The sequence below is a fragment of the Miscanthus floridulus genome, chromosome 15, assembly GCF_019320115.1.
Source record: "Miscanthus floridulus cultivar M001 chromosome 15, ASM1932011v1, whole genome shotgun sequence".
Taxonomy (NCBI): Eukaryota; Viridiplantae; Streptophyta; class Magnoliopsida; order Poales; family Poaceae; genus Miscanthus; species Miscanthus floridulus.
This window is the reverse complement of record NC_089594.1, coordinates 15,707,595-15,734,578: the sequence shown is the minus strand read 5'-3', so window position 1 is coordinate 15,734,578 and position 26,984 is coordinate 15,707,595. Positions and strand designations below refer to the sequence as shown.

General features: G+C 45.8%; 2 protein-coding genes, 1 long non-coding RNA gene and 1 pseudogene across 4 annotated transcripts; 2 read left to right on the top strand and 2 right to left on the bottom strand.

Moving 5' to 3' along the window:
• Positions 1–566: 566 nt before the first annotated feature.
• Positions 567–1,684, bottom strand: LOC136507072 (uncharacterized). Its single transcript, XM_066501912.1, is given in 2 exon segments — positions 567–1,109; positions 1,193–1,684. Coding segments are annotated over 2 exon segments (1,035 nt in total).
• Positions 1,685–5,658: 3,974 nt separating this feature from the next.
• LOC136507071 (protein ALP1-like) lies at positions 5,659–7,210 on the bottom strand (annotated as a pseudogene).
• Positions 7,211–9,249: 2,039 nt separating this feature from the next.
• Positions 9,250–12,082, top strand: LOC136509511 (uncharacterized). Its single transcript, XR_010772365.1, has 5 exons — positions 9,250–9,572; positions 9,638–9,708; positions 10,293–10,419; positions 10,534–11,058; positions 11,688–12,082. It is a non-coding gene; the product is annotated as an uncharacterized lncRNA (long non-coding RNA).
• An 8,710-nt stretch (positions 12,083–20,792) lies between these two features.
• LOC136508667 (probable serine/threonine-protein kinase PBL8) lies at positions 20,793–25,863 on the top strand. 2 transcript variants are annotated; one of them, XM_066503402.1, is made up of 6 exons: positions 20,793–21,154; positions 22,450–22,784; positions 23,472–23,607; positions 24,380–24,516; positions 24,618–24,741; positions 25,100–25,863. In XM_066503402.1, the coding sequence occupies exons 1-6, from the start codon at positions 21,100–21,102 to the stop codon at positions 25,543–25,545; spliced, it is 1,233 nt and encodes a 410-aa protein (XP_066359499.1). In that variant the 5' UTR covers positions 20,793–21,099; the 3' UTR covers positions 25,546–25,863. The 2 variants fall into 2 exon arrangements, with proteins under 2 accessions (XP_066359499.1, XP_066359500.1); XM_066503403.1 differs by having other exon boundaries at positions 20,794–21,154; positions 22,498–22,784.
• The last annotated feature ends 1,121 nt before the right edge of the window (positions 25,864–26,984 follow it).

The window sequence follows — 26,984 nt, the reverse complement described above, 5'->3', positions numbered from 1 at the left end:
TGCAAATCCAAGCTCATGGCTGCCATGGAACCCTAGTGTGCACATACATTCACTGCCATCAGCATAAGATAGAAGGTGTTGTTGCTAGGGAATGGATGTGCACACGTGGGGTTTGATGACAGTCATGAAAAAGATCAAGAACCAAGTAAAAAGGGCGGCCACCTCATGTATATGTTTGCATCATAGGCCATTTCAATATCCCACAGTTGCCACCAAAGCACAGAAACAAAACCAAGAGTTCATAATTAAGAGAATAAACATCAAGTGGTCTCAAATAAAGCAGCCAACAGAGGCTACAAATAGTACCTTACAACAACAGGTTCTGCCCAACATTTCAGGGCTCAAATGCCTACCATAGTGCCCTCTAGCACATATAGTTAGCCACCCTCCCAGTATAGAAAGCAAAAGGACAGGTGTGAATCAGCTAAGTAAGCTGCACAAAATACCTACAGGAAAGTGTGCTCAACTGTAGTCAAAAGAGGAGAGAGTGGGTGAGGGAGGTAGAGGAACTATACATCTCAACAGTCAACCCCCTCATTGGCCATGCAGCCCAGCAGGTAGTGGAACTAGATGTAGTAGTTCTTGGCTACGTAGTTCCTAAGCCAAATGTCCATGTGGCTGTCACTCATGCCAACAAAGCCCCTGCCTTGGGCCTTATTATCCAGCAGGTAGGTGTAGGCAACTATCAGTGCCTCCTCAGTGATGCCAGGCATCTCCATCACAGCTAGGTACATGTTAGCATCAACATGGGCTGGTCCAGTCTCCCTAAGAGCATTGGCAACATTGTTGACAGCATCAGACATGTTTGTCAACATAAGCATCTCATCCTCAGTAAAGTTGCCTCTCTTCCTCTTTCCACCAACAACTGAGGATAGCAGCTCTGTGGCCTTACTGCCTTCTCCAGCCTCAGTTTGGGTCTTGGCAGCAGGAACTTGGGGAAAGGGAGCACCCTCAGCTTTAGCAGCAACACTATCTGCCTGGTTCACCCCTAGGGCTTCACCTGACCCTTGTGCAAACCTACCAGTGGCCATGCCATGGCCAAAGATGGACTCCATCTCTGTGTAGAACCTTATAGGGCAGTTTAGAAATTCTGCATCCTTAGGATGGTCCTGCAGTAGGGGGGTACATTTTTAGGTAACTAATACAAAGTTATAGGTCCATGTTGGAAATAGGAAAGGAAACCATGATCTACCTTGCAGTGCCCTAGGTAGTGCTCCCCCTCAAGCATGATAGCATTGACACCACTATCCCACAATGCACCACTAAGGTCTTTCAGCTTAGAGATCCTAGCCCACTTCTGCCTTCATTTCCTTAGGTGGTTGTACACCTAAGTTGGGCTAACTGCCTCTCCACTGTACTCCTTAAGTGCTTTGGCCACATAGTTAACATCTTTGTCCTTGAAGACCTTGTCAGGCCTACTACCATCACTAACAAGCTGAGCCATCCTCCTAAGCACAAAACCAGAGGTGTTGTTATTCCACCTCATGGCCCTAGCACCCCTAGCACCAGCAGCACCATCTGCAACAGCAGGACCATCACCAGCTACTGTAGCAGCACCAGCACCAGCTGCAACAGCAGCACCAGCACTAGCACCTGCTGGAGCAGAACCATCAGCAGCACCCCTAACCAAAGCATTCATTACATCAACAGCAACCACAAAAGGCCCCCTGAACACCAAGCACATCAGCAGGGACTAAAGCCATCCTATATTGGTTGCTGTGGGGGTATGGCCCCTAAGACATGGGCCGCACCATCGGAGGTGGCCCAGCCCACAAGATCAAGGCATGCACGGCGCTGCTCGGCGTGCACCGCAAGACATTGTATAGTACCAAAAAGGATATTTTACTTGTAACCCTACCCCTCCAGAGTATATAATGAGAGCCAGGGGTCCTCTACTGGACATGATGTATTCAATACAATACACCAAAGACACAGGACGTAGGGTATTACGTTGATCAGGCGGCCCGAACCTGTCTAAATCGTTGTCTCTGTGCCTTGTGTCACCATCCGGTTCCTAATTACGCGCACCCCCACCGACAAATCTACCATCGCGGGATACCCCTCGGTGGACTGCCGATGATATTCTGTCGACAGTTGGCGCGCTAGGTAGGGGTGTGCGCTTGATCCATGGCGAGCCAGATGGACCTCAAATCAACAGCGCGTTCTCGTCATCAATCTCGTGGAGATCCATGCCGGTCCACGACGACGATTCATCGTTGGCTACACCAGCCCCCGCGACAGCAGATCCGATCTCGAAACCACCTCCGAGGTCGTCTTCACCAACAACCGCGACCGCCGCCATGACGACAGCTCAGAAAGCTCGAGCGTCGGGCAACTTCATCAACGCCGACCAGATAATGCCATACGTCGCCGACCAGACGCTCCGTCTAAAGCTAAGTCACGCTTTAATATTCTTCTAAATATTCTCCAATCTTCGTATATCGCCATAATGTTTCTCCAAACTATTTTCTCCATGTTTGCTCTCAAAACGATTTTCCGAACCCCTGAACAGTCATGTTGATGCTCGGACGCCTCTAGAGACGGCCCTGTCTTTGGCTCCTCCCTACACGTGCACGAGCGTCTGCCCTCTGCGTTATGGGTGGTCGACATCGGTTCCTTGGTCACGCCTGTTTCTCCTACACGTGCATGGGTTCCGCGCTCGACGTTATGGACTATGGGCTAGCTAGGGCTGGAGACTCAGCTACACACTAACTGTTTGGGTGGTTTATATTAAACATAAATATATTTTCACGCCAACTGATCGCCGAACTGCATACGCCGTTTCATCACCATTGCTGATTTTTCTCCGAAGTTCATATATTTTTACATCATGTACTACTCGTTCTACATGTTTCTATTGCAGGATCGTCGTCCAGGTGATCAGATCACCTAGTGCTCGGACTTCTCTACCGATCAACTGGTCGGACCGCTTGGTTCATGGACTCCGTCGCCGACCAGTTGATCGGACTATTCGCTGGTCGCTTCTACTCAATGCTCACTTTGCCGCCGACCAGTTGACCAGACAGTTCATCGCTCATGCTTCATCGCCAGCTACGCCGGTTACTCCTCGGCGCACGGATACTTCATGCTCGAGGACTAAGTGGGCACACTTCACCGCACAGACGTCGTCAGCTATGTCGGTGCTCGAACCTCACCAGTTTCGCCAAGGACTCCTCGGTGCTCGGACATCGCCGCCTACGTTGGGGACTCCTCGGTGCTCGGTCATCGCCTGCGACGCCGGGGACTCCTCGCTCCTCGATCATCGCCGGCGACGCCGGGAACTCCTCGCTCCTCGATGCTCCGACATCGCCGGCGATGTCGGGGACTCCTCGCTCCTCGGTGCTCGGTCATCGCCAGCGATGCCGGGGACTCCTCGCTCCTCGGTGCTCGGACATCGCCACCTATGCCGGGGACTCCTCGCTCCTCGGTGCTCGGTCATCGCCAGCGATGCCGGGGACTCCTCGCTCCTCGGTGCTCGGTCATCGCCAGCGACGCCAGGGACTCCTCGCTCCTCGGTGCTCGGACATCGCCGCCTACGCCGGGGACTCCTCGCTCCTCGGTGCTCGGTCATCGCCAGCGACGCCGGGGACTCCTCGCTCCTCGGTGCACAGTCATCGCCAGCGACGCCAGGGACTCCTCGCTCCTCGGTGCTCGGTCATCACCGGCGACACCGGGGACTCCTCGCTCCTCGGTGCTCGGACATCGCCGCCTACGCTAGGGACTCCTCGCTCCTCGGTGCTCGGTCATCGCCAGCGACGCCGAGGACTCCTCGTTCCTTGGTGCTCGGTCATCGCTAGCGATGCCGGGGACTCCTCGCTCCTTGGTGCTCGGTCATCGCCAGCGACGTCGGGGACTCCTCGCTCCTCGGTGCTCGAACATCACCGCCTATGCCGGGGACTCCTCGCTCCTCGGTGCTCGGTCATCGCCAGCGATGCTGGGGACTCCTCACTCCTCGGTGCTCTATCATCACCAGCGACGCCGGGGACTCCTTGCTCCTCGGTGCTCGGACATCGCCGCCTACGCTGGGGACTCCTCGCTCCTCGGTGCTCGGTCATCGCCAGCGACGCCAGGGACTCCTCGCTCCTCGATGCTCGGTCATCGCCAGCGATGCCGGGGACTCCTCGCTCCTCGGTGCTCGGTCATCGCCAGCGACGTCGGGGACTCCTCGCTCCTCGGTGCTCGGTCATCGCCAGTGACGCCGGGGACTCCTCGCTCCTCGGTGCTCGGTCATCGCCAGCGACGTCGGGGACTCCTCGCTTCTTGGTGCTCGGACATCACCGCCTACGCCGGGGACTCCTCGCTCCTCGGTGCTCGGTCATCGCCAGCGACGCCGGGGACTCCTCGCTCCTCGGTGCTCGGTCATCGCCAGCGACGCCGGGGACTCCTCGCTCCTCGGTGCTCGGACATCGCCGCCTACGCCAGGGACTCCTCGCTCCTCGGTGCTCGGTCGTCGCCAGCGACACCGGGGACTCCTCGCTCCTCGGTGCTCGGTCATCGCCAGCGACACCGGGGACTCCTCGCTCCTCGATGTTCGGACATCGCCGCCTACGCCGGGGACTCCTTGTTCCTCGGTGCTCGGACATCACCGCCTACGTCGGGGACTCCTCGCTCCTCGGTGCTCAATCATCGCCCACGACACCGAGGACTCCTCGCTCCTCGGTGCTCGGTTATCGCCAGCGACGCTGCGGACTCCTCGCTCCTCAGTGCTCGGGCGTCGCCAGCTACACTAGGGAGTTCCTTGCTGCTCGGATCTTGCTACGTCTCATAGGTGTGCTATCAAGCTGCTCCATGCTATTCGGATCAGGGTGCTGATCTTGGGCAGCGCGTCGGGGATCTTGATACGCGCATGTCAGACGACATCGACAAGCTTTCAGACTTCTTTTTCTTTGACCCTGCTACAAGATTCATTCTTCATCTTCCAGCAGGCTCGGGGACTAAGTGGGCACACTTCACCTTGCGGTGAATGTGCTTGTTCTCATCTCGAGGCTACGCCCGGGGACTGGCTGTCTGCTCGGTTGATTTTCTACTTTATGACCCTGGCACCACGTGACTACGTCACCTACTGTCAGGCTCAGGGACTGGCTGCCTGCTCGGCTGGTTTTCTACTTTATGACCCTAGCACCACGTGACTACGTCACCTACTATCAGGCTCGGGGACTAGCTGTGGGGGTATGGCCCCCAAGACATGGGCCGCACCATCGGAGGTGGCCCAGCCCACAAGATCAAGGCGTGCACGGCGCTGCTCGGCGTGCACCGTAAGACATTGTATAGTACCAAATAGGATACTTTACTTGTAACCCTACCCCTCCAGAGTATATAAGGAGAGGCAGGGGTCCTCTACTAGACATGATGTATTCAATACAATACACCAAAGACACAGGACATAGGGTATTACGTCGATCAGATGGCCCGAGCCAGTCTAAATCGCTGTCTCTACGCCTTGTGTCACCATCCGGTTCCTGATTACGTGCACCCCCACCGACAAATCTACCATCGCGGAATACCCCTCGGTGGACTGCCGACGATATTCTATCGAAAGTTGCCCAAGTAAAGAGTAGTACAGTAACATCAGCAAGAGTAACAACAAACAAGCATGTATATCATGGTCACAAATATACAAAAGCTCTGGCCATGGGACACAGCCATAGAACAGCAGCATCATAATTCATCTATGCTGCTACCACTGTATGGCTGAGTTTCATGGCCAAAGACTAGGTAACAGTGACATAATTGAGCAGATAAGAGACACAATTGAGCATAGCATGAACATTGAGGCAACTTGAAACAATGAAGACAAATTAATCTTAGTTTCAGCCATGTCCCACAAGTTATTACACAACCATTACACAAGCATGAGTTCCATAGCAGGGTAATATAACTGAATTCAAGAACATAGTTAATGCATGATTAGATCCTAGAGGTACCCTACCTTCCCACGTAGCATTGCAGATGGCATCCCTCCTAAGAGCCATGGCATTGGTCTCTTGAGACTGGCTTTCACTAAAAGGTAGAGTGTCAAGTGGGTTAGGTTGGGTGCCAGTGAAACCCTCCTCAGCTAGCACAACTTGATCAATCCCAAAACCTAGGATCCAATTGTGCAGAATACAACAGCACAATACCAGCTTGACCTATGTCTTGTATGGGTGGAAGGGCTTGTTGTCTAGGATATGAAACCTGTTCGTCAAAGCACCAAAAGTCCTCTCCACAGTGACCCTTAGGGATGAGTGCCTTAGGTTGAAAAGCTCATTTGCATTGGTTGGGTGGTTTTTGTTCCCATACTCAATCAAGTGGTACCTGACACCCCTGTAAGGGGGTAGAAAGCCACTGCGGCATGCATACCTAGCATCTACCAGGTAGAATTTACCTACAATTGGACATCTACTGTGAGTTTGTGTGCCAATGGTAAGGACATAAGTGCAGTGACTAGGTAGTGCAGTTACCTGGTGGGACAGTGAACCCATCATCCCTCTCAATGGCATCAGCTAGGATAAGTGCATCATGGGCAGAGCCCTCCCATCCAGCAGGGACATAAGTGAACTTTAGGTCAAAGTCTACATCAGCCATGACATTCTGTGTGGGGTTGTGTTTCCTACCCCTGAAAGCAGCTTGCATGTGTCTAGGCACCCTTGCGAACACATGTGTGCCATCAATGGCACCAATGCATTTCTAAAAACCATGCAAGTGAGATGGCAGTACATGTGAATATGTACATCTACCAAATGCAGGAAACTTGTGCTTTACAATTACCTTGAAATATGGATTCCATCTATGGCTTCCAAGTACCTTTGGGTGAATGGCAGTGCTAGGAGGCTTGATCATTTCATTCCTAAGTTCACCAACAGCATACAAGATCTGATGGAAGTGCATGTGGACTGTCTCTATGGACCTCCTAAATGACTGGTGGACAACTCTAAACCTTTGGTTGTGGCCAACAACATGAAGAAACATTGCAACCTGCTCCTCTATTGTGCATCCTTGCCTTTCACATACAAGGCTCCTCTCTCTAAAAAGATTGCATAAAGCAAAAAAGGGAGCTCTAGTCATCCTAAGCATGGAAAGGCACTCTCCATCAGTGGAGTTATAGATAGCATTTAGGGTCTGTTGCCTATGCTGCTCAGCTTCATTTCTAAGTGCATACAGTAGAGGGTTAGGTTCAGTTTTAGGTTCAGGCTTTTTCCTTTTTAAGCCTAGTGGTGACAAAGGAAACCATGGCTGCTGCTTGTTTACACATCATCTCACGGCTATCAGAGGGATCCATCTACATGCATATAACAATGAAACAGGAACTCAGATCATCATACCCTACCTGGCTTCAACATGAATGTACAATGATTAAAGAAACAGATTTAGCACGGCTGCATGTAAAAACATGCCTCCCAAGTGCCTAGGACAACATCATCGACCGCAAGAAAAAATACAGGCAACCATCACAACCATGAAACGCATTTGGTGCAAAATGTAGAGTAAACAGATAGGGCATAATAAGACAGAACAAGCTACTGTAACTACCAACATCAAATCAATAACAAGTGAAACCCTAATCTATCATGAAACAACAGCTTGTACTAAGAACACACGAACGAACAGTGAACTGCAACTAGGATAACAAACCCTAGCATCATCACCATCAAGAGGAAGCGGGGATTGGGGGTTGATTTCACCTCGGGGTGGCCGTCGGAGCAAAGCAGCGACGCAGCTGGGAGAAGAAGAAGTACCGACGAGTAAGAAGAAGCAGATCTGGACGGAGAGGAAACAGACCCGGCCGGGGAAAACCAACCGCACCACTGCAGCAATGGAAGAAGATGGAAGAAGATGGCTGCCTCCACGGAGTACCCGCGGTCGACGGAGCGGCACTGCGTCGAAGCAGATCTAAGGCCGGGGAACAGAGAGGAAGTCCGCCGAGGAAAGAAGCCGCCACGACGGACACCAGCTCTCCAACGTCGTCGGTCTCTCACGTGGGTGGAGGGAGGGAGACGAAGGAAGGAGACGCAACGGAGGACAACGACCGCTTATAAAGGCGGCAGATTTCGCCGGTGGGGAGGGCGCGCGGAGGTTTTCCCCTTCCCGCTCGAGCCCGCCAGAGCCACCCGCTGCCGCACCAAATCGCCCGCCGCGCGCCGCTCGGAGCCAAGCTCCCAGAAAACGAACCCTAGCTTCGTTTCCCCACAGCCAGGCGGAGCCGTCCCTTTTGCATATGCGCGCCCTGGCTTAGGAGCGGCCCAGCGGCCCCAAACACGGGAGTTGCAGCCCACGGGCGCAGCCGGGCCGCTGGGCCACGTCTCCAAACACGCCCTTGGGAGCAACTTCTACAGTATCCTCCGTGGATTGATCGATTTGCTTGTCTTGCCAACGTTGTTTCGCTTTGCATTGATTTCTGATTTGGACACTTGCCTCCTGGTCTCTGGCCGTTGTTCTTCATCTGACTCCATGCATGCATGCAGTGGCAGAGCTAGAGAAAATTCAAGGGAGGTGTGCTTGCCTTGTGAGTGCCTAGACTTTTATTTTGAGGGTGTGAATATGGTGAAAGTTTAGCTATTATCACTCTGTTTTTGCGTGGGTGGGGCTGCAGCCACTAATAATACATCCGCCACCGCATGCATGCATGCATGTTGCATGGCAAGGGGCTGCAGCTGCTGTATGGTAGTAGTAAAAAAAAAAACTTGTGGTTGTGCTATATGGCTTTATGAGCATAGCACACTAATACTCCAGGGTAGAACGAAGAAGCTACAAGCTTTGTTAACAATGGTACCGCTGGAAAGTGTAGAAGAGGGGGAGAGATGATTTTTCGTGATGGATTGATATTATTCGTAGTATGTACGTATGTGTCTGCTGCAGTTTTTGCTGCTACTGCTGATACATACTTGATACTCTGACCTTATGCTGGAGATGGATACGTACGGGTGCCATTTTAACTGATGTATGTATTTACTCCTACACTAGCAGTGATTATATTAATTGGGTAAATTAATGAGTCGCTCCACTTCAATCCAAGTCTCCATCTCCAAGTCTCCATCATCGATCCTTGCATGTGCGTGCTCATATGTGTCAGAACACACATATCAGGACTGATCAAGTTGATGAAGAGAACAGAAGAGCAGGCCAGCTTTAATTTTGTCCTGCAACCGATCAACTGATCGAGCGTGCATGCAACTTTTTCTCTCTTTTTTTAACTTGCATGCACCTAAAAAAATAACCAGGAGATAACACCTAATATGGTACTGCCACCAGAAAAACTTCCTACCACCGGTGGGCGGCTGCGGCCTGCCCCTGGGGGCTGGGTCCTGGGGCCAGGGGCAATTTGGTGAAGATCACCCATGCATGTTTCGCGCCGCCGAGATGGACCAGCACACATGGAGGTGCGCCGTGCGCGGGAGAGGGATCAACGCTGCCTGCTCGACCTTGCAATCGAGTCCGGCTTCGACCCCGACCTCCATGTGGCCGAGGGCATGAGGTCGGCGGCAGCGGCACTCTGCTGCTCATCCGCGTGGTCGAGGGCGCGACGGATCTGCACAGCGGCGGCGCTCTGCTGCGCGTCCACGCGGATGGGGGCGGCGCTGAACCCACCACAGCAGGTATGCCCACCCCTTCTCTTTCCTTCCTGCTGTGCAAAATTGAGGACCACTTTGTGTCCTTGCAGGAATAAAGGACTCATGTATTGCAGAGAAACTGAGCCAAAGTGGTTGATAAAGCAAGATCCACAGTTTGGGGGTAAGTCTGTGTGTCTACCATTTATTTATTTTTAGGCATCGTATAATTTGGTTCGACTGTTAGTAATATATGTTAACTATTCGTTAGAGGTTACATGTTGTTTGGTTTGGATAAACTGCAATCAGATTCCATGTATTGTATTGCCAGCCCAATCCAATCAGTAGGCCATTACCCCCATGTGGTATTTTGGTTTTTTTATGCTACATAAACGATCTTGGTAAAAGCCTATTCAGCGTAAAAGTAGAAACCTAAAAATATCTCTACTTTTATAACTATATTGTATTCTGTAGGATTATAACTGGTGTGCATTTTATAACTTTTACATGACAAGTAGTATTTGATAGAAGTTGTACTCAACTGCAAAAGTCATATACTTTTTACCTCCTATACTATCAAACTGTCCTTCGTGTGCACATGTGCATTGTTGCATTTTGCTCAATATTTTGTCGAAAAGATGAAGCCTTAAGTCAAATGCATTGTCAGTTTAATTGTGGTACACTCCTCTTTGGAATGACAACCTTAACTTTTAAAATTTTCCTATAAAATCAGAAATGCAAACAACGTCTAAAGCTTTTCAATCACAGGACTCTGCTATATTGGCGCTTAACAAGCCACCCAAAGTTCCCAAGAAAGGACATTTGCCGGTACATAACAGCATGGATGTGCTTGCAGGCAGCATTGTCATATGGAAATGAATAGGTTCCAAAATTGGTGAGCTCACGAGTTGCTTCTTCTGATTGACTTTTGGTCACTGTGTATAGTCTTAGGAGCTCTAGAGATCTCTTTTCCCTGTGGCTTATGAGCTCATGTCCATCGACTGGATAGGGAAAGCAGCAGTTTGATTTTGATGGGCAGAACAAAAGAAAGCTTTTCTCTGTTGAGGAGCTACCACTTGAGCAGGTAGGGCTACTAATCCTGCTCGCTTTTGCAGAGCACGTGTGATTTTACCTTCGGCTGATTTATCATGTCATTGCACAAGGGTGCTAAACGCTTACGATTTTACCTTTGGCTGATTTATCTTGTAATTACAGAAGGGTGCTACTTTTTTGTCAGATTTATCAGGGTAAGCTAAAGGCAACAAGCAACATCTTCTCAAAACGATTGCTTATTCGTGCTGGCGCTAAAATATGTTACATGCATTGTCATGATTTTTTGAAAAGTTATTCCTGCTTCATCTTTATGTTTTCATCTTGCCATACATAGTTGTAGGCACTAACAAATTGTACCTTTGGACATTACCTTGTTTGTTTGTTTGGAGCTAAGCCACTAAATCAGGAGGTTCCAAATGTATCATGGCTGAAGAGGCGGTACCTCTTTTTAGGTGTTTCTACGAGCAAGGAAACTCAAAAGGTTGATATTATTATAAAATGGTTTCCAGAATTATTGCCTCTGCATAAACTTCTCATGCAGGTCTGAAGTTATAATAATATTACCTTGTATTGCTTATTTTGATTTTGTATGGTTAGTTGGGTTCACAATTTGTGGCATTATTACATACAAGTAAGTATAATTTTCATTAGACCTCTCATGCCTACGGAGAAAATTGAGAACCGTCTATTGGTGTTATCAGAATAAAAACTAACTGGATATCAGGATCCACATAGCATGGTTAGGCTAACCATCATTTTTGCATATTCAATTAGTCAGGTCTGAAGTTACAATAATATATTACCTTGTATTGCTTATTTTGATTTTGTATGGTTAGTTGGGTTCACAGATTGTGTCATTATTACATACAAGTAAGTATAATTTTCATCAGGCCTCTCATGCTTAAAGAGAAAATTGAGAACCATCTATTGGTTTTATCGGAATAAAAACTAATTGGATATAAGTCAGAACCACGCATATCATGGTTATGCTAACCATCATTTTTGCATATTCAGTTAGTCATTTTACATACTGGCTTCATACAAGAAAATGTAACTTTTTCATGTCATTTAAGCTTCTGATAAAGTTTTTCTCTTGTGTACATGTTTCAGCTCCAAGGCCTCACGGACCAATACGAATACCTGAACAAATGATTGTTTTGTTTACCTGGACTACAATCATAATGCATAAACATCAGGAATAAGCAATCTTGACGGAGGAACTTGTGATGTTTTTGCTCATGATGTTTTTTATATCGGTCGTACAATAGAGGCACTTGTGATGTTTTTTATATGGGTCGTACAATGGAGGCACTTGTGATGGAATTATGTATAAGTCTTGGGAGATTCCAGGGGAGAGCAATATATGGATACTATGAAGAGAATAAGGCATTTTTATTTAGGATCTTTGAAATTAACAATGACTGGTTTGTTTAATGCAAAACCTTCAGGAATAAGCAATCTTGGAGGCACTTGTGATGTTTTGCCCATGATGTTTTTTATACGGGTTATACAAAGGAGACACTTTACTCCTGGGAGATTCGAGGTGAGAGCGTGGTTATTATGAGGAGAATAATGAATTTTTATTTAGGATCTTTGAAATTAATTGGCAAGTATTGTTACGCTAGCAAATAAAATAAGTATTGTTGCTTTTTTCTGGTACTATATTTGTCAAGCTAATATATATTGCTTGTAATAATATACAATAATGTAATATATTATTGATTATCATAACCACAAATATGTGTGTTCCGCACATGTAATGCTTGGTCCTTGGTGTCATAGGAGTAATTTTCATCACAAGTTTAGATACGAATATGCCTTTTCATAGAGATAAATATGTCTTTTCATAGAGACACGCACGTGTCGTCCATGCATGGCCACCAGTTAAATTAAAGTCTCCAGTGAATGAAGGAATCAGTCAATTTTGGCGTCAACTACCGAACAACTAGTGGTAGTTAAGTTAACAATGATATCATCAGCCTGCTTAGGGCATGTACAACCCACAGACGGCTTGCTGTCTGTATGATGACGTCGAACTACATACAGACAGCTAAACAGACAGCGTGTATAGTGGGTTGTCTGTGTTAGCTGTCTGTTAATTATTTAATGTCTGCATGCAGTCATGATCAAGCCTAAATATGATTCATGTATACCATTGTGTTGCTTGTTGATAAAAAAAAAGATTAAGCATAAATAAGACAACCATTGCTACAAAAGATCAAGCATAAACAAATTAGAAATATATTAAAAATAGATGGAAAGTAAAGAAAAAACAATGACAAAAAAACAAAAGTAATGAAAATACCATATTGCTCTATATCTTCCTATCCTCTACCTCTGCTCAGTTGTGACCGTGTGGTTCTTATCTCCGTTTTTTTTCTCTTCCTATCTCTTCTGTATTCTCTCTAGCGTCTCCTCCATCATGATGAGACAAAATTCCAGTGCTTGGCCTTGCTTGGGCGATGAGCAGTGCGGCGAGCTCCCCGCACCGGCCTTGAAGCCAGCGATTCCTCACTCCTCGGCCTGCATACAAGTACCGTCGACGAGCTCGCGGCCACTCACCGTCGCCATGAACAGCAGTGCGACCAGAAGCTACAGGTGGCGTCGCTCATCAGAAAGAGCTACACCATCACGCGCCTGGACCTTGCCTCCCTCGACAGCGTGTGGCAGTTCGTGGACAGCTTCTGCCGCGCAGGGATGCCGCTCGACTCGCTCATCTGCAACCCACCGTCTACCGCACTCAATCCTGAGAATTTGGCGCTCGGAGTCGACGATTCATACAACGCGCGGCGAAGGCATCGGTTTGGCGTGGGAGCACGAGCCGATGCCGTCGTTTCACCAGACGACGGCTTGCATCTCTCTCTTCTTTGAATGCAGTTCGCGAGGGAGTATTTTGCAAAAAATACATCATACAGACGGCACTTGGAAGCCCGTTGTACGTGCCCTTACTATTAATCTAACATATCGCGAGGTGTCTTAAAACTAATAACCATGTGCATGCACACACGTACTCCTAGGACAACAAGCGCTTTGCACGTACTCCTAGATACTAGTATCGTTCAGGACACTCACAATGCAAGAAACTATTAGCACTTCGTTAAGAAAATGCAACTAGTGTCGGTTAAAGTGGTTCATGTTTAATTAAGTTTTTAACAAATGATATTCACATTTATGATTTCAAATCAATTATTATAAAAATACATTTCGTAATTAATCTAATAGTATTTATTTGATATCATAAATATTGATATTTCTTATTTTTAGTTGGTCAAATTTAAGATATTAAAACATGACACTACGTTAAAATTGCATTTTTTTTTTCTAGGACGGAAGGAATACTAGAAATTTAGAAAGATACGTCGTCATTCATTAGCAGCAAGGTGCGATGCATACGTGCATGGCCTAATGACTAATGAGCCGTCTCCCTCTCCCTCTCTCTCTCTCAAATGGAAAGAGAAGCCTGTAAGCAAAGCGCTATAGCTGCACGTTCTCCCCAACTGTCACTGCGGTGCAGGCATTTGTTTACCAGCTGCCTGCCCATGCCCAATTGCCCATGTCCTTGCCAATACTTTTCAGAGCTCTAACCTACTACTACACCGATCGGTGCTGTGTTAATAATTACTAAGCAAGGTGGATTAACAAACACCGAGTACTACTTGATCGTACTCCTTTCTGCTACATAAAATAAAGTGATCTTGTTGCGCATGCTTTGAGACTGATGAAAAAAGTCGATCGCTTGTGTTGAAAAAAAAGAAAGCACGCATGTAACTGTACTCTTCTGCCTGCATGCAGTGCAGTGCAGCTGCAAGGCATGCAATGTAGGGATGCGGCAGCTTTGATCGATGTGGACGGTGCGTGGCTTTCGTAAATTCCAAGGTACAAGATCTTCATCGTCTACTGCTAGTGTAGAAGTCGTCTCTCGGCTACCTGGCTTTTTTGCTCTTTTTTTGGAGTCCGTGGGTGGCCAAAGCCCAAAGGAAAGGCACGCAGTCAGAGACCATCATATGCAGGAACAGAGTGCACTGCACTGGACCGGACTGCATGGCTGCTGCTGTTGCTCCCACTTCCGGTCCCGGCCTCCCATCATGATCATGGCCACACGCCCACACCACAAGTCCACTTCGCTTGCATGCTTTGCCACTTGGCTTGGCAGCTCCGCTCCGTTCTCACAGGCCGGCCGGCTCGCTTCTCCGCGTGCTGCTGCTGCTCTGCTCGTCAGATCAGTCCCCAGCTACTGCTCCTGTTGTTGCCAGTGGCAGGCACAAAGCAGGCCGACGAGGCAGCGACCACCGGCCGGAGGCGCCCGTGCACAACCACAATTGCACACATGCGTGCATGCATGGCATCGCCAGCGCGGCAGCTAGCGCTTGCCCATCCTCCTCTTCCCCCATTGTGCCTGTCCGTGGTCCTCCCATTATATTTTCTCCGCTCCACTCCGACCCCTTGTCCATTTCCATCGTGCAGCCATGCAGCGGCGTTGATTAGGGAGAAGGGGCGGACAATGTGATAACACCTGGTAGACGTGACAAATATATGTATCGAGTGTACGTCTCAACAGTTTTTCGATACTTTTACATATATATTTAGTATTCATAGCGGAAAATCACAGTATTATCAAAAAAAATGGATGAAATGGTATTTTTTGTGCTATATAATTAAAATATTTATATGCTATTAAACACTTTTTCACTGTGTGTGTGTGGGTTGGGTTGGGGTGGGGGGGGGGGGGGGGGCATAGCCCCTGCTGGCCCCCCTGGTTCCACTAGTATAGCGGCACCACTTTGCTATGGTATGGTACTATGGGAGCCTACAAGCCGTTTGGTTTGAACATAGGCAAAGCTGCCTGATCTACACATAAATCCTAGACGTTCGATTTCAGGTCACTCTTCTGGGTCTGGGAGTTGTCTGCTGAGGCTTACAACCCCAACATGCCCTACAAGCATGATCGATTCTTTCATTTTATTAAACACCACGAGCCAGTGTAACTAAGGGCTTTGGTACGTCCGAGCTGCACCCAAATGCTCTGGCATCGCTATGCTCCGACAAAGAAACCCCTTGGTTCGCGCTGAGAGAAGCGAGGAGAGAGAAGAGGAACTGGGAATATTAGCTTCGCATGGTTCCTTGTCGATTCCGTGGGCTCAGTGCGCGGACAAAGTCCAATTTGCCTCGGCGAGCGAGGCCAGCTTGAGCTTGGGAGGTCCAGGGAGCAGACATCAAGCGGCAGCGTAGGGCGGGCCTAGGAGGGTCGATGGCGGCACAGCATGGGGGTGGGCCGGGAGGGAAAGGGCGACACGCCACAGCGAGCCGGAGCTAGAGGGCTGACGCGGTGGAGGCATCAGTGGAGGCATGAGGTTTGTTCGCTTGAACTTATCAGCCGGCTTATCAGCTAGAATCTACAGTATTTTTCTCTCACAACAAAACAGCTTCAACCGGCTTTAATACCAGCCGAACAGGTCCGAGGTGGCGTATGGTGGTCACGGGGGATGATGACATGAGAGAGATCAGGCGGAGAGAGAAGAAGGAAAGAGAGAAAGGGGGGGAGGCATTACAGACGTTTCACTCTTATCAACGACCAGCATAAGCTGTTTTTCTAGGCGTTTTTTAATTAGTAAAGCTAGAGCAAGAAAGAGCCGTTCCATCGAACAAGCTATGTTAAAGTATGCCAAATTTAACATATATACACAGCACCCCTGATTCTTTTTTCCCTACAAGGGCTGAAAAAATCCCTAGCTATTAACCCATATGCAAGCAATGATAATGTCAAATAAATCATCATCATCCAGCAAGAGGAATCTTTGGGAAAGTGGTGTGGATCCCTCTGCTCCTGTGTTCCCTCGTACCTTGTAGTACGTCCTGTCTGGTAGCACTGAAACAAATCTTCAAGATATCCAGCAAATCAACTATTAGAATCCACAATAATAATCTATGGAGCCGTTGGTAACAGACTAACAGTAGGCTCACGCGACTTTGTGTTTTTAACTTTTCAATGTTGTTACCCACTGTAAGATCATATCCGGTAGCCTCTTCGTCTGTAACCAAATTGGAGTGCAAATGATAAACATAATGTATTAATATTTAACAACTCAATTATTAATATATATATATATATATATATATATATATATATATATATATTATACGCAAGGCAATACTCACAAAAAGAACAACATTCCATTACATCAGAGCAAGGCTAATAATATAGCCGGCTACTAGCTGTAAGATTTCTTTGCAGCCTTCTCTCAGTCTACTCATATAGTAGTTAGCTCATCACTATTAATATATGACCTACTTGTCTCTCTCATAAACTTTTTTTTGGTTCTTGTGCCTTAGTCAGCTGTAAGCTTACAGCCCGCTTCTGCTCTCTCTCTTCTCTCCTCTCTCCTTCACCTTAGCATTTAGCTGGCTTACAGCCCGCTATTATACTATATACACTAGTAGAGAAATGACATTTCATCCGCTTTGATTTTGGGCTTTAGTCTCGGTATTTTTTGCGTCCGGGGACTAAAGGCCCCTGTCCTAGCACGCTTTCGCAGTAGGTCACCTTTAGTCCCGGTTGAAGGTACCAACAGGGACTAAATGCCCCTATCCTGGCACGCTTTCGCAGCAGGTCATCTTTAGTCCCGGTTGGTGTTACCAACCCGGACTAAAGGTCCTTCAACCTTTACCAACCGGGACTAAAGGGTGACATTTTAGTTCCGGTTGGTGTCACCAACCCGGATTAAAGGTCTCCCACCCGGGACTAAAGGTACCCCACAGGTCAATTCAAAAGGAGAGTGTCCAGGATACTGTCACATGTGGTGTACAACTGAATTGGTAAGGAGTTTATGCGCGAGGAAAGAGGTCCTGGGTTCAGATCTCACACATCGCAAGAGAGGTCTCCCTATAATTTCGTTTATTTTTCTCCTGAGGATGGACCTTTAGTCCCGGTTATGAAACTAAAGCCGGTTCCCAACCGAGACCACAACCCATTTCTCTACTAGTGATACTTGCTCTTATCAACATGTAGGCCCCTTTTGTCATGCAAAGGGTCTTGGTTAAGTGGTCCAATGGGTGGTCATGTCTATTTGCCATGGTCACCTAGCTTGTATAGCATGTCTTAAACGGTTGTCATCCGAAGGTGGGTCGTTTTGCAATAGTCCATGTACCTGCGCTCAAGGGTGATACTATGTTCGAGTTGCCTGGTGCTAATGCGCATGCACCACGGTTCAATTTTTTTGACACGCAACAGCTTCACTTTCGCCATATATTCTAACAAAAAACTGTGTATATATATGCTATTTTTTTTCTGCGATTGTGCCTAAGTACATTTTTATGCATTCTACTTATATTAAACATGCACCAGGATCAATTCACTTGTAGCTTCGCCACTTACCAAGATATAGGCCATTCTATATATGGCCAAAATTATGAGATCTTGATAGTTTAGATAAATAGAAATTAACATGAAAAAATGTGACATTTTGATATGACCATAGTAAAGATTAGGTTTACCTACCTATTACTGAAAAAACCACCCAGTTTTACTGGTTTTTTTTTTTTTGCAAACAATTCGGGGAGATCCCCCTACATTAAATTGAATGAACCAAATTACATATGAGTACAGGAATACTCCAAGCATTGAAATAGAGATTAATGTTAGGGGCTCAACCTCAGTGAACGCAGTACCAAATGACACGTGGAAACCACCTTCGTTGAACTAACCAATTTCACAGGAAATGAACCTTCGGGTCAAAGCTTCGTAAGGAGCCAATCGACGAAGGTTGTCTATATCGAAGAAAAGGAATCCCAAGGTTCTGTGCAATGACTCGAACCCAAATGAAGACATCACCGGAAGGACGAAGTACACTAATAAGGAAGTCCTCACCAAACGGAATGAGGGTTTGCGGGAACCTATGAACAAATCTCAAATAACGAGAAGGGCTTTGTGAAGCACAATGAAGGCAAGTGGCACGAAGGTATACGCAAATGAAGATAGAGGATGGCGAAGGTATGAACAAGTCACTACTAGGAATTTGCACTTACATGACGAACATCTTGTGACAAGAAGGGATAGGCTTGTTATGTAAATGACTACATTGTCCGTGAATGGAGTGTTGTGTATTTCTAGTTGTAGTAGTGTCAAATGAATGGGTACCTGGGGGAACCATATTGTGCTATAAAAAGATTTTTTTCCTAATAAATACCCCCTAAATTGTACAATACCAAGGGGTGAAGGAGGAGCCGATTCATGTTGCCATATCTACTATCCCTCATTCCATTTATAATAGAGCGTTTACACCCCAACATCTGGCCCTCACCGTTTATGTGAGCAAGATACCACCACAACCACGATGGCGTGGCCATCCAAGAAAACAAATCAACCAAGCAATGAAGACGGCACAAAAAACACCACAAACGAAGATGATACCACAATGGAAAAGCAATTGAGAACAAACCAAGACAGGGGGAAGCTGCAAGATCACAAAAAGCAAAACATGAATGATCAAACAACAACACGAAACCAAAGCAACCAAGAAGAAAGGCTATCTGAACTCGAGGAACAACTCAGTATCAAAAAGAAAGAACTAGAAGCAGCCAAGGCAAGAACAAGAACAAGAATAAAAACACTCAAGCAAAGAATATATAAGAGGCAAAAGCGTCACTTCATCACATCAATGAAGAACTCAAACATGCCAATCCACAAATAGTTCGCTTAGAAGTACTAGGATCTTCAGAATAGCCAGAGGTGGCGGCTCAGTGCGGCACAAACGCGTGTCAGCTAGCGGCAGCCTGGTTTGACCAAGTCCGTGTGTCTTGTGCCTGTTTAGTTCCCAAAATTTTGCAAAATTTTTCAAGATTCTCCGTCACATCGAATCTTTGGACGCATGCATGAAGCATTAAATATAAATAAAAAATAAAATTAATTACACAGTTTAGACGAAATTCACGAGACGAATCTTTTAAGCCTAATTGGACTATGATTGGACACTAATTGCCAAATTACAACGAAGGTCCTACAGTACCATTTTTCAAAAAATTTCGCCAACTAAACAAGGCCTTGGTGTAGGGGGCGGCGACGATTGCAAGAGGATAACGACAGGGGTAGATGGGAAGATTGAACAGGGGACTCATGTTAAGAGGTAACTGCCAGTTGAGGAACTTGTCCTGTATGGGCCTTGTTTAGATTGAGAAAAATTTCAACCCGATGAATAGTAGCACTTTCGTCTTATTTGGTAAATATTGTCCAATCGTGGACCAACTAAGTTCAAAAGATTCATCTCGTGATTTCCAACTAAACTGTGCAATTAGTTTTTTTTTTTTACCTACATTTAATGCTCCATGCAAGTGGCTAAAAATTGATGTGATGGAGAGAGAGTGAAAAAACTTGGAATTTTGGGGTAATCTAAACAAGGCCATGGTATCTTTTAGATGACTTGGCAATATACGACCCAACAAGATGACTTGACTGCTGAGTGCTTTAAATAAATTTTGTTGGTGATTGTCCACATAGGCTACTCTCTGTCTTTTTCTTTTCCTCCTCGTTGGACTGGTCTGTCATGCCCCACTGCTTCATGAGTGGCGACCCTAGGGTCCGATGACCCTAGGCGCCCGCCTCCGGTGTGGGTGCACGCTTAGCTATTTGTCGTATTGCACTCTGTTACAAGCTAACAATACATGATCTCGTCAGTGTCTTGAGCTTCGCCCGAGCTCCATTTGAGCGCTGGGCCCGCTACCGCCGCTCACCATCTTTGTTACCATTTACTGCAATCCGTACTAACTTCTCAATTCCCCGCATGCCACCACCGTACTTCCTCTTGATGGCACTCTAAGCTCCAAGTTTCCTGGTGAATTGGAAATCTAAGGTGAATCTGAGTTTTACAATTACCACTTTACCAGCATTTGTTGTTGGATTGACACATCATCTGTGAAAGAAAGCACATTTTTATATATAGATGTAAAGAGGATATACAGGTAATGAATGGCAAATCCAATATCTGAAAAAGCAATAGAGTCATCAGACAATTTAAAAGGCAACCGTGGACTAGGAGCACTTTTTAAGGGATCCACCCGTCTCCCCCACCGTTCGTTCGTTCGTTCGTTCCGTTTCACCACCATTGAATTGAACACTGTCTGTCTCGCTGTCTCCCTCCCTCCCCTCGCATCACAGTCACAATCCATCCGCAGGCCAGCCCTGCCCCACCTTGTTAACGGTTGAGGCGTTGCTGGTACACTGCTGCCGGCCAAGCTGCCCCTGTTCTGTTCCGCGCGAGCATCCCACAGGAAGCAAGGAGGCATACAGCTCTGCTCTCCTCACGCCTCGCCTCACCTCACCTCACCTCACCAAAAGAGGAAACGCCCACGGCTTGCTTTACCTCCAGCAGTCGTCTCGCCTAGTCGCCTCGTCTCAGTCTCAGAGTAGTAGGAGGGTGGAGGGAGAGGTGGATGGCATGAAGCAACCTGCCAAGAATGAGAGCCTGGGCTGCCCCTGGTAGAAGCAGAGCAAGACCGGGCCACAAGGAGGAGGGGGAAGGAAGAGGGTGAGATGGGCAACTGCGGCACGCGAGAGGAGAATGCCGTTGTCGCCGCGCACGCTCAAGGTATCCATCCTTTCCGGTTTGCGCCTGGGTTTTCTTGGGCGGACTCTTGTCGGTGGTTGTTTGGATTGGATCTCAGGCTGGGCACTTCGAATTGCATCGGAATTTCGTCTTTGCTGGATTATTTCCCAGCTCCTTCCTGGCTTCTCTTTCTCTTGGTTGGTGGGCTCATGGTCACGGTGGATGTGGATTACCAAAAATGCTTTCTTTCTTGGCTTTCTATTGCGATGCCTTTTGGTTTATCTGTAGTTTCGGACTGGCGATTTGGTTGCAAAATTCGATTTTTCTCAGGGTATAACCCATATCGACATTAGGGATTTAAAGTCACATGCCAATCTTCACTCGAAATGTTTTAATTCTAGTACTTCAGCAGGGGGAGTTTGATGATTTTTTTTTTCATTTCCCCCCTGGAGTCTGGAGATGAACCTAGCCTTAGGACTTTGGTTCTGTTAATCCGAATTTACTCAAGTTTTATGTTCTTTGGTTGAAAGCTTCGTTTAATTCTTCTTGTCACAGTTCAGGTTGTTGGTCTGTGATCTCTTCTATGCTGCATCTTCTTGTCCAGTCGCCGTGCCCTTGTGCTTCATTATCTTCTTGATTTTTTGAAACCTAAAGCCTACTTGAATTGACTGTGTACATTGAGAAAATCTAATGGCACTTTTCCCCACTATTGACTTTCGATTTCACATGGATTAAAAAATTTACGATCCTCCAAGTTGAATAAACATAATCTGCTTTAGTCGGTACTTGCATTTTTAAAGCAATTTGATTTTTTCCCCTGCAACTGTGCAGTAGATCTGGTCCCCTGACCTGTTTACCCTTTGCTTTAATCAATTTGTGCATGTATTATGTCTTTATTGTTTCCCTGTTTCCTACTAATAAGAAAGATAAGTGGTACAGTCCATTAGAAGCTTGTATTTTAGGGGAAATGTCATTTAATGGATGCTAGCAGTTGGAAATTCATTCATTTCTACTTGTTCTCATGTTACTTCTGTAATTTTCAAATAGCAATTGTATTTCAGCATGAGTAATCTAACTTTCATTGAACCCTGTTTGTAAATGCTTAATTCTACACGAATCCTTGAGTCATACATTTTTCTTAGGATATATCCGTGACCTGTACTAGCTAATATAGAACTGAGCGTGAGAATATTTTCTAGTGGATAGCTTTTGGTCCTTTTATCTTATATATATGTGAGAAATCCTTGTTACTTCAATTCTTTAGTTACTTGATGGGCAATAGTTAAACTTCATATTGTCGAGGACTTATATTTCTTTCTTGAATACCATGTTCTCAGTTCAGCAGCTCCACTTGTTGCAACATCCTGACAAGAACGCCCTTGCAGATAAGAAGCACACCCGCTCATCGTCAGATATAAGTGATCCTTCAACACCTAGGAAAATTGAAGATGCCAAGAACATTTCCATATACAACGATGTGATTGCCTTCACATTGTTTGAGCTAGAGACGATCACAAAGAGCTTCCGTGCTGATTATGTTCTTGGTGAAGGAGGATTTGGGACCGTTTATAAAGGTTACATCGATGAGAATGTCAGGGTTGGGCTGAAATCACTGCCTGTTGCAGTCAAGGTGCTCAATAAAGATGGACATCAAGGGCACAGAGAATGGCTTGTGAGTACCCAAGTTCTTCAGTGATTTTCATGGAAAGTTCCTTTTGTTATATGCATGGCAACATAAAAAATTCTCTATTAATATGTTGTACATGCAACTATGTATGGCACATTCGCATGGAAATATGTAAATATTGCCAAGTTCATATTGCCAACAAACATGCTCACAAGTAAAAACACACATACTGAGGGCTCCATGCAACTATTGTTTCATTGGCAGTCATGTTTTTGTTTCCATGGCTGTTTGGATTGGTTCTCACTATTTTTTCACAACGTTTTGTCAGGCATCTATTATGAAAAACAGACATGGAAAGTTGATAAGCTTAGGTCATCCATATTGATTCCATTTACAGACATGTGCAGTCTTTGTGTTATGCTTTTAGACAGAGCATATTGTAGTTTTCATGCTTGGGAATTTGAAAATGTTGTAGCACACTTGCTTGGCCAGAATAAGCAACATCACTGAGCAAAGAAACCCGATGTGTTAAGATGGAAATCCATAAGAAATGTGTTTCTTTGAATGCCTAAGCAGCTGTGAGTGACTGCTAGTAAAATGCTATTGGGTTATTTTTGCTCATGGTTTTCATAGTTATCATGCTTATGTGAGCCTAGAAAATTATTGTTTCAATACTGTGTTTGGTTCAAAAAAATATTGAAAATGTTTACGCATCTTTTTTTTTTTTGTCAGACTGAGATTAACTTCCTGGGGCAGTTAAGGCATCCAAATTTGGTGAAGTTGATTGGATATTGCTGTGAGGATGATCATCGGCTGCTTGTCTATGAGTTCATGTTTCGTGGAAGTCTAGAAAATCACTTATTCCGAAGTAATCCTCTACTCCTTATTGTCAGATTGTGTACGGTATCATAACTGAGTTTCTGTAATGCCACTTTTTACATACTATCTTCTGTTTTCTTGAATGTTGTCCACTGATCTCAACACCTTGAGCTCATAAAATGTTGCTGATAGAGTTATACTTCATTTTCATAACTATTGCCGGTATGATCTAACTTCTCTAACTGGCAGATGGTTAGGCATATTTATTTGTCTACCAAAAACTGATTCATTATTTTTGGTACTTTTTTACATGCTATTTCGAAAATAACCACCAAGCATCCAACTCTTTAACTTCTGATGACTCACTCAACATCCTGGATGATTACTTGCTTGGTAAACTGTTGATTTTGATTAATTACAGGTGGTATATACTACCTTAGCTGGTAACCATCTATTTTTCTGGCTTCTGTATTTAGCTTTTTAGGCAGCTTCCCAATCTGAACTTATGACTTCTTGTCATTTCCGCTGAAAGATATTTTACATTTGCACACTACCACACGTTGTTGATTTCTTCTGCATCTGTTGATTTTTGTCGTGCTTCTTTAATTAGGTACTATAGCTTCTACTTGCTACATTTCTTGATGCTTTTACAAATTGGCAATGTCCCCAACTAAAAGAGAAATAATTGAATGCTTCCCACTGCTAGAATGTACGATATATAGTGTGCCAGTATGCTATTTTCCTTGATTCATTCACAACAAACTGCTACTTGAGAGGAAGGAGATTTTGCTGACTACATATCCTATTTTTCATGTTCTCAGAGACAACTACACCATTACCCTGGGGTACTAGAATGTCAATTGCACTGGGAGCTGCTAAAGGGCTTGCTTGCCTCCACAATGCTCAAAGGCCTGTAATCTACAGAGATTTCAAGACCTCAAATATTCTGCTGGACTATGTTGAGTGTTAATTGCTTGCTCATGCTTTCTTCTCCCATTTCAGTTTTAAGAGAACATATGTGTATGAGATAATGACTTCTTTTTATTTCCATGGCTACAGGATTATACTGCTAAACTATCTGACTTTGGTCTGGCAAAAGCTGGCCCCGAAGGTGATGAGACTCATGTGTCAACAAGGGTGATGGGAACCTATGGATATGCTGCCCCTGAATATGTGATGACTGGTACTTTCCTCATTGTTTCTATATGTTTAGTAATTTCATTCTTTTTTAGAAGATATCATTGTTTCAGATATAAACTTCTGCATGTCAAATTGCAGACATAAAACTATTGTTTCTACTCATGAGCTGAGATCGCATATATTGCCATTCCCTGCTTCTTTCAGTTTTTGAATATTACTTCATAGCAGCAAAACTTATAGTCACAGAAAAGTATTATTTGTAATGCATGATCTGATGTCACATATAGATTGTTCGCTACTTGTTTCAGCATTTGTACAGCAAACTATGGCCAAAACCTACACATGTATGTACTATTTGTCTGTGTTCATTTGTTGTTCTCATGTAAATAGCTGGTGTGCAGGTCACTTGACTGCTAGAAGTGATGTCTACAGCTTCGGCGTCGTCCTTCTGGAGCTCTTGACAGGGCGCAAGTCAATTGACAAGTCACGGACCAGCAAGGAGCAGAGCCTAGTTGACTGGGCCCTCCCCAAGCTCAATGACAAGAGGAGGCTTCTCCAAATAATCGACCCGAAACTGGAGGGACAGTATTCGATCAGAGCGGCTCACAAAGCCTGCAGCCTTGCATTCTACTGCTTGAGCCATAACCCCAAGGCAAGGCCACTAATGAGTGACGTCGTCGAGACCCTGGAGCCACTGCAGGGCTGTGGCGGTAGCGACGGAGCTGGCCAATCTTCTGGCCTTCCTGACTATAGAGCTCGACGCAGGCTAACAGGGAACAACGTCCACTTCAGGGCCATCCCAAACCCCAAGTGCTCCCCTGCTGTCCCGGTTTGCAGAGTGCGGTGATGGTCGCCGCCAACGGTGCTGTTTCAGTTGCTGCTGGAATAGGTTCGGTTGTATATTAGAGAGTCTAAACCATGGGTGATGTGTGCGCCTGTTCTGCGCTGCTGTGTGTGTTTGAGTTTTTGTTTTGGAGGTTTTTGGCCAGCGTTTTGAAATGTAAATTTGATCTGCATGCTGGTGCTTGTAAGGCCCGCTAATTTTCACAGTGGTCTTATGTATCCTTGTCTCCTTGACTGAGTAAGCCCTGCCAAAACAGGCGGGGTTTAAGTTTAACCCTAGAAATGAAAGGCTGAACTAGGACCTGTTGGATGGTTGATCTGCTATCGTGGTGCGCTGTCCATATTTCCGGAACCAGTTTGTGTTGAATTCCTTGACAGTCCTCTCTTATTTGGCACCCTGCCATGCGCCCATGCCACAGGGAAGAATGATGATTCTAGTCAAAAGTAATTATTTGTCATCGAAATTGTAGTTGTATGATCTTTTGATGCATTGTGCAATTGTGTAAGGCCTGACATCTCTTCTGCTAACCTGTGCTAGGAACTGGGATCTTGTCTGGATGGCTGCCGGTCAGTGGGTTTTCTTGGTCCTGTTTTTCAGACTTTACCAGTTTGCAGATACGAAGTTATGTTTTCATGCGTCTATCTACACAAACACAACGAATAGGAATTCTGAAAAAAATATTAATGAGTATGGTTGCCTGCATCTGTTATCTTTGGTAGGTGCAGAGGCTCTAGTGTACCTTCATTATCATCTAAAAAAATGCTGAAAATGCACAGAAAGTAAAAGGCTTGATGATGGGATGGAGATGAATCATTGTCTGGGCTTGTTATAACCGAAGTCCACCGTGCAAGGAGTGCTTCTTGTTATTTCTTTTATCTTTTATAGATGCTACGTTTCTTAAATATGTCGATTTTGATGAACAAATATGCTGCATCACCCTGGATGGGTCTGTACTCTTTACAGATGAATGGATCACGCTCTGCCGTCTGAGCAAATAACAAGCCTATACACTGTAGTAGTATTAATGTCAGAAACTAAATGGGCAGGAACAATCAGATCAGGGCCATGTTTAGTTCCACCAAAATCCAAACTTTGACACTATGTAAAAAGAAGATTCCCCGTCACATCAAACTTGCGGTACATGCATGGAGTACTAAATGTTGACGAAATCAAAAACTAATTGCACAGTTTGGTTGTACTTTGCGAGACGAACGTTTTGAGCCTAATTAGTCAACGATTGGACAACTATTACCAAATACAAACGAAATACTACAGTATACTACAAGAATGAACAGTAAATCGGCCGGCGCCGACTTCGGCGAACTAAACGCGGCCCAGAGAACGCAGCTTCCTGCATTCAATTGTTTAACATTCAAATTATTTCTTGATGTCAAATATAGTAAAAATGAAGCATAATTTAATTTGAGAGGTTAAAAAAATAA

Coding starts and splice junctions, on each gene's coding strand:
- LOC136508667 (XM_066503402.1), top strand. CDS start 21,100: ATGGGCAACTGCGGCACGCGAGAGGAGAATGCCGTTGTCGCCGCGCAC. Junction 21,155..22,449: donor TGTCGCCGCGCACGCTCAAG/GTATCCATCCTT, acceptor CCATGTTCTCAG/TTCAGCAGCTCCACTTGTTG. Junction 24,742..25,099: donor CCCTGAATATGTGATGACTG/GTACTTTCCTCA, acceptor GCTGGTGTGCAG/GTCACTTGACTGCTAGAAGT.